This window comes from Octodon degus, unplaced genomic scaffold (genome assembly GCF_000260255.1).
Source record: "Octodon degus isolate 3935 unplaced genomic scaffold, OctDeg1.0 scaffold00298, whole genome shotgun sequence".
Taxonomy (NCBI): Eukaryota; Metazoa; Chordata; class Mammalia; order Rodentia; family Octodontidae; genus Octodon; species Octodon degus.
Window position 1 is genome coordinate 1,570,446 of NW_004524874.1, and position 7,620 is coordinate 1,578,065.

The window sequence follows — 7,620 nt, forward strand, 5'->3', positions numbered from 1 at the left end:
TATATATCAATAAATATAAACAATAAATACATTTTTCTATATTCATATATTGATCAGCATAGCTATTGCGAACTGTGTGACCACAGACATGAATATGTATGTGTCACTGTAATATGACATCATAAGGAATATACCCAGAAAAACATCTGGCACAACCGGTATTTCTTTATTTTTATTGAGAAATCACCACACTGATTTCCACAGTGGCTGTACTAGTTTACATTCCCCCCAACAATGGAGACAGGTTCCTTCCCTCCTCTGTCCATTCCTGTATTCACTGTTTTTCATGTTTGATGATAGCCATCCTGGCTGGAGTGAGATGCAATCTCTATGATGTGCATTTCCCTAATGGCTAAAGATGTTGCACATTTTTTTCTTACATATATTAGCCCTTTAAACTTATTTATCTGACTGGCAGCCAGAGAGCTCAGGAAGGGGGCCAGGCAGAGAGCTCAATAGAATAAACGCTTTCCTGGCAAGTGCAAGGTCCTGAGGCAGGTGGGCTGGGATTCGATCCTCAGCATGCCATGCCGGTCCTGCCCCCAGGGATGGCAATGGTGACTGAGATGGCAATGGTGCTGAGATGGCAATGGTGACTGAGACTGGGCATGGTGGCACAAGCCCATAATCCCAGCACTTGGGAGGCTGAAAACAGGAGGATCACTACAAGTCCAATCTGCGTAGTGAGACCCTGTGGATCTTGTACTAAAATACAAATAATAAAGAAATAAATAAAATTTATCTGTCAATTTTTTGGTTATTTGTTTTCAGGGTCAATTTTTTGTTCAGTTATTCATATATTCTAGAGGCTAATGCTGGACCAGAAGAATAGCTAGGGCAGGCTTCATCTCATTCTGTACACTGTCTCTTCACTCTTTACCATATTCTTTGCTGCGCAAAACTTTTTAATTTGACATACTTCCCTTACCGATTCTCGATATTACTTCCTGTGTTGTCTCTTGGCAATTTCAAAGTTTCTGGTTTAATCCTTAGGTCTTTTATTAGATTTTACTACAGAGTGAAAAGTAGGGCTCTAGCTTCAGTCTTCTTCAAGTGGATTCAGCTTTCCTACATCATTTGTTAAAGACGCAGTCTTTTCTCCAGCATGCGATTTGGACCACTTTGTCAATAATAAGATGGCTGTAGGTACACAGGTTAGTTTCTGCATCTTCTGTTCTGTTCTTCTGTTCTACTTGCCTGTTTGAGTGTGAGTTACACATTGTTTGGTTGCTATGGTTTTGAAGTATTACTTGAAATCCAGTATTGGATGCCCCTGGCATGGTCCTTTTGCTCAGGATTACTTTGGCTATTCTTTGTCTTTTCAGATTCCATATGGATTTTAAGAAAACTTTTCTAGTTCTATGAAGAACATCTTTGGTATTTTCATAGGATCACACTGAATCTGTAGATAACTTTTCATAAGGTGACCATTTCACAATATTAGTCTTTCTGATCCATTAACAAGGGAGATTTTTCCACTTACTATGACCTCTTCAATTTCTTCCTAGTATTCCATACCAGGAAGCATTCCACAATACTTCCATAATATGAAAGCATTCCATAACTTTTGTCCTACAGGTCTTTCATCTTGGCCAGTTAGTCTTTCTGAATGGAACAGTTGTCCTTATTTCATTTTTAGTGTACTTATTACTAGTGAACATGAATACTATTGATTTTTCTGTGTTAACTGTATCCTGCCACTTCCCTGAATTTGTATGTCAGATCTAAAAGTCTTCCAATAGAGTTTTTTGAATCTTCTATGTAAAGAATCACAGCATCGGGCCAGGGAAATGGCTCAGTGGGATAAGCACTTCCCTGGCAAGTGCAAGGGCCTGAGTTCAATCCCCGATTCCGCAAAAAAAGAAAAGAAAAGAAAAGAAAAGAAAAGAAAAGAAAAGAAAAGAAAAGAAAAGAAAAGAAAAGAGAATCACAGCATCTATAAACGAGGCAAAATTAGCATTCTGATCTAGAAGGTACAATTTAAACCAGGCATGGTGGTGCACACCTGTAATCCCAATGCTGGGGTGGCTGAGACAGGAGGATCACTACAAGTCTGAGCTGCGTAGTGAGACCCTGTACCAAATAATAAATAAAAACAACTTTTAAAAAACTAGAAGGTACAATTTGATAATATGCTGATGTCACAATCAATCCTGGCATGCCTGATACAGTACCAAACATATTAATAAGCACTTGTGGAAGGAGATACAGAGGATTTCTAACTGCCTAACATATAAAGTTTTCCTGTAAGTAGATAAAGATCTCAGAGGCTGTCCTGGTGATTGTCTAAACTGGTCATGACCACTGTGACCCCATTCATCAGAGGTTTGCCAAGAATCCCAAGAAGACAGAGAATCAATCATGACACTGCAACATTACCAAAGCATCTTAGAACTTAAGACAATAGGATCAAAGCTCCTACCAGAAAGCAGCCCTGGGCCAGCGAGATAGCTCAGCAGTCTAAAGCACCTGCTTAGGCAAGCTTAGGCAACCACAGGGACCAAGGTTTGATCCCTGGCACCACATGCTGCACCAGCCCTGCACCCAGGGCAGGCTGAGCTGGCCACAAAAAAAAAAAAAAAAGAAAAGAAAAGAAAGTAAAAGGAAAACAGCCCTGATGCTAGATGAGAAAAAGACGTGCTGGAAGCACACTTATCGTGAGTTTCACATCCCCTTGCACCACTGTGTGCAGCTGATTGTCACAGCAGGTGCGTCCCAGCAGTCCTAACCCGAGCTGCACCCACTTGCTTCTCAGCTGCTGCCATCCATGGGAAGGGTGAAGGACCCTGCTCAGCCCTCTGGGCACACAAGTGCAAACCTGGAAGAGGGAGTGCGTTTCTACTGTTTCTACTCCTGGAGTAACACTTGGCCAGTGGGGGCTGGGAGCAGCAGATACATACCCCCTCTCCGTATCTCAAGTGGAGGACTCTGAAGGCATTCCACAGTCCCCCAGAGAGTCCCCCAGGGGATTTAGCGCCTAGTGCAGATTGTGTAAGCCAGCTCAGTAACTGACCCATAAATTGCTTTCCCTCCTTCTCTTGGTCACTATTCCATTTCTGTTCCCAGGATACCTTTCCAAAATAAACTGCCTAACCAAGCACTTGCCTCAGATTCTACACTTTCAGTTGGTGACCCAAAGTAAGACAATGCACAGATAAGAGCTCTGCTCAAACACAGGCGAGCAGGGGGCACAACGGGGGGGGGGGGGGGACACGCCCCACCAGGGCCCAGGGCTTGGTACCAGGCTTCAGACCTAGTTAACTCCTTAAACGTAAGAATCAAATGGGTAAAAAATTAAGTAATAGCAACTGCGGTGAATGGAGTATAACTACTGCACTGCGTGATATGGACTAAGCAATGTAACCAGAGGAAAAGATAAAGTCTGAAAGACAAGGGAGAGATAAAGAGCCCTGAAGAATAATTAGGAGAGGAAAGAGAAGGAAACAAGTCTTACACATGAAGAGCCACAGACTGGTCGGGTCAGAGCTGACAATCTAGAAACAGAAGAGAAGAGGGCGAGGACAGAGTATAGAGGGACACAGGAGGAGCCCAACAGCCAGGCGACCAGAGAGTTCCATACTAGACTGAAAGCTTGTAAGCAGAAGTGCAAACCAGGTAATTTCCTCAATTAACCACATGAAACGTCCTACATAACACCTAACCACCAAATTCTTGACCTTACAGCATGCAAGTGACTCTTTTCTTTTTCCTCTTTCCTGTCCTTCCTTTTCATTTCTTCCTTCTTTCCTCCTTTCTCTTTTAAAGCAAATACATAGAACAAATATGTGGTAATACGAACTAGCCAGGCACACTTGGCACAATCATTTTCTTACTCCACAAAACAGCCCCATGAGATAGGTTGTATCATTGTTTCTGTTTTACTGATGGAGAAACTGGGGTATTCCTTTTTTTTTTTTTTTTTTTTTTGTCAGAATCAGGGATTGAACTCAGGCCCTTGCACTTGCCAGGGAAGCGCTTATTCCACTGAGCCATCTCCCCAGCCCCACTGATGGAGAAACTGGGGCACCAGACGGCTACACGCTGGGGGACAGAGATTCAAACTCTGCCAACGTGGCTCCCTCTCTCATACCTGTCCCCTACAGCCTGCAAAGTCAGCACGTTCTATGTGATCACCCCACACAGCTCCTCTCCCAGTGTTCCCACATGTTGCACTTCTGCTTACAAGCTTTCAAGGTCCAGCATGGAGCTCAAGATCAAATACTTTTCCAGGGCCTATTGCCCCACGTGATGTATGCATTTCCTAAATATCCATCGGGTTCCTACTTCACATGCCAGCTGCTGGGCCAGCTGCTGCAAAGGAGAATCCACTTGGTAGAAAAGACGCACTCTAAGGCAAGACAGGCATGCAAAATGTTGCTGGGAATTTGATCAAGAAACCCATGCATCTAGTGGTGGCAACATGGAAACGGCTAACAGAGGGTGAGGACCGAGTATAGAGGGACACAGGAGGTGCCTAATAGCCAGGTGACAAGCGTTCCATGCTGGACCTTGTAAACAGAAGTGCAAACCAGGTAATTTCTCCAACTGCCTGGGAAGGTATTACTGGCTTTTAGAGATGAACCTACACATGAAGGTAGGAGGGTGGGCCTGAGTGAAACTAAAGAGACAAATGAAAAAACAAATGTTCCCTCATCGCCAAATCGCTGCTACGAGCCCTGGTCCTGGACAGTGGAAGAGCTAACCCAACATGTACAGGCATCCCACGCAATACTTACAGGGCACAAAGGTGAAGAAGAACAAAGGTCTTCACAGGATGCCTGAGCCATGGCAGGTACTTAAGGAAGCCTGTTGCTTACTGTCTCCTTCCAACAGCATTTTCAATTAAGGGCTTGGAGTGGCTCTCCATAACTCCTTGCATAAAACAAGAGCAGGCGCTGGGAGGCAGTGTGCACTTAGCATGCGTAAGGCCCTGCCTGGGTTCTATCTCCAGCTTCAAAAATAAATATCAAGATCAAATACTTTTCCAGGATCCAAAGTCCCTATCATCTTCTCTCTTCTTGGTTCTGAGCTTGCGCCTTGTTACTTTCCAGATTAATCTTTTCTGTCAACACATTATGAGGAAATAAAAAAAAATTCATCCTTTTATGTGTTTGTACACGTAATTTACCTTGCCTAGAATATTGGTCTCTTTTCTTTTCTTTTCTTTTTTTTTTTTAATTTTAGGGAAGGGTCTACAGGGTGTTCAGGGTCTCACTACTAGATTGGATTTATAGTGATCCACCTGTTTACTGCCTCCCAAGAGCTGGGATTACAGGCGTGCACCACCTAGTCTCAATTGCTGTCTCAGCGCACTCCTGGGGTAGAATCCTCACGGCAGGCCAGGGGATCAAACCCCTAGCTCTTGGACCTACTTGCGGGTGCTTTAATCCACTGAGGTATTTGGCCAGCCCATATTTTCTACCTATCTTTATGAACTTTTTTTCCAAGAACCCAATACAAGAATGTTGGTTTTTTGTTTCACTTAACTGTTTTTTGTTGGGGGAGTGTTTGTTTTTGCTTCTTTTTGTTTTTACATCTCTATGACAATCCCCTGGCCCTTCTGGGTTAGTTTGGTATGTCTAGCACTAATGAACTGTGCTCTGTACAGCCATGCGTACAGAAGAGTTGGACACAGGAGGTGCTCAAGAGATATTTACTGGATTCCTAATGAAACGATAAGAAAGTACCTCAAAGAAAGTATCTCCCATTATGAGGCCCTGTGCCGTTAAGATGCGTGTCATTAAACCTTCCTTCTCTTCCTCTGCTGAAACAGATCATGATTCATCAGCCACGTAAATGACCCTAGGCTCCCCTAAGGAGCCACTCTGACAGAACCAAATCATCATTTTCTCCTGGACAAGATGCTTCTAGAACAGTACTGGCACACATTCAGTTCACAATAACTACCATATTTGTGGAAGCTCATTTTTTAAAAAAATCTCTTTTCAGGGCCGGTGAGATAGCTCATTGGACTAAAGCGCCTGCTTAGGCAAGCTTGGGCAAGCGCAGGGACCTCGGTTTGATTCCCCCCCCCCAACCACATGCCCTGCTGGCCCCGCCCCCAGGGCCGGCCAAGCGGGCCAGAGTCCTGGCTAGCGGTGTAGGCCTGTAATCTCAGCGCTGGGGAGGCTGAAAGCAGGAGAATTACCACGAGTTCGAGCGGCTGTGCAGTGAGATCCAACCAAATACATTTTTAAAAAATCATTTTTCTCACGTATGATATAATGTGGTAAATTTTTTTCATAATTAAGTTTGTAAGCAGAACTTGAAGAGCAACACGAATCAAACATAGAAGAAGTCATTGTATCCATTTTACACGCCATCCTATCCCAAAAGTTTCAGAAGGTTTTTCTTTCTTCTTCCTGGAAATCAATTGCTCAAGTTAGTTAGGACCTTCCAGTCACTTCAAGTAGTAGGACAACAGCATGCTGGGTACCAAATATAATCATTTCCCTCGGTTCTGTATGAATCTTCTTAAAAGAGAAAAGTAACTAACAAGTTGAGATTTTTATCCCCATGTGATCTAGAAGAACATAAATAAAAACTAAACATTTCATGAACATATTAATCCTGGGACTCCGACGTATACTGAACAAAACTGCTTTAAAACTACAATGAACCCATAAGCTGCTAAAGAAAACTCTGGAAATTTTGCCACTCCTTTGGACTCCCCTCCAACAATATTCTCTCTACTCAAGTAAAAGAGTTGAGACCATTGTCGTGAGCCTGTCCTTTGCCTCCAATTGACGAACCTCCCAATGCGTTGGGATCGGGCCGGGGTGACATATGAGATCTAAAGTGGGTGGATAAAAATAACCCGGTCTTCAAAAAGACATGACAAACGCCAGACAGCTGAGTCACTTTGAAGCCCATGTTGACTCCTGAGAGGGACATTCACCTTTCTCTCGCTTCCCACACGTTCATACACAGCCGGGTGGAAAGCCACCAGCGGTGGAAGCCGGCGACGCGCCGCAGCTTCTGCTCCAGGCTCCGAGGTTACCACTCGGAATTGAACTTTTAATAATTTATACTGGCGCACGTCAGCCCAAGTGACTCACTCAGAAGGGAAAAAAGCTGGAGAAAAATCGTAATCCAGCAGACCCCGGTTTCCGCGGCCCGGGTGGCGCCACCGGAAAGCTGCTTCTCACATTCTGATGGCGAGAAAGGCTGGGGAAACCGGGAAGCGTGCAGGGAGCCGAGCTGGGGGCCTCAGAACCGCCCGGGGGTGGAAGCGGGGGAGGCAGTGTGGGCGCGTCGGGGTGCCCGAGGGGATCCCGGCGCGTACCCCACCCGCCCGCTCACCCCCGCGGCCGTCTCCCCCCGGCGCGGGCCTGGCGCGCAGCAGCCCCCGGCGCAGCTCCACCCTGGCGCCCCGCGGCGCCCGCCCAGCCTCCCGCCCGCCCGGGCGCGCACCTACCGGGGAGTCGTAGGAGAAGGCGCACTCGCTCTTGTAGACCCTGTCCCCGGAGCGGGGCACGCGGATCGTGGGCATGTGGGGCACCAGCAGCTCGCCGACGTCGCCCGCAGCCATCTTCCTGCCGCCGCCCAGCACGCCGAACAGGGCGCCCCGGCGCTGCATGGCCGAGCGCGGGCCGAGCGCGGAGCCGAGCGGGCGGGCGG

The 7,620-nt window shown here is 46.0% G+C and overlaps 1 protein-coding gene across 1 annotated transcript in view; it reads right to left on the reverse strand.

The window, feature by feature from the left end:
* The window catches only part of Usp13 (ubiquitin specific peptidase 13), a 120,816-nt gene extending 113,202 nt beyond the window's left edge, over nt 1–7,614 (reverse strand). Inside the window, exon 1 of the mRNA XM_012512980.2 lies at nt 7,418–7,614. Coding sequence (XP_012368434.1) covers nt 7,418–7,579 — 162 coding nt within the window. The 5' untranslated portion in view covers nt 7,580–7,614. The remainder of the gene's footprint in view (nt 1–7,417) is intronic.
* Between the last annotated feature and the right edge of the window lie 6 nt (nt 7,615–7,620).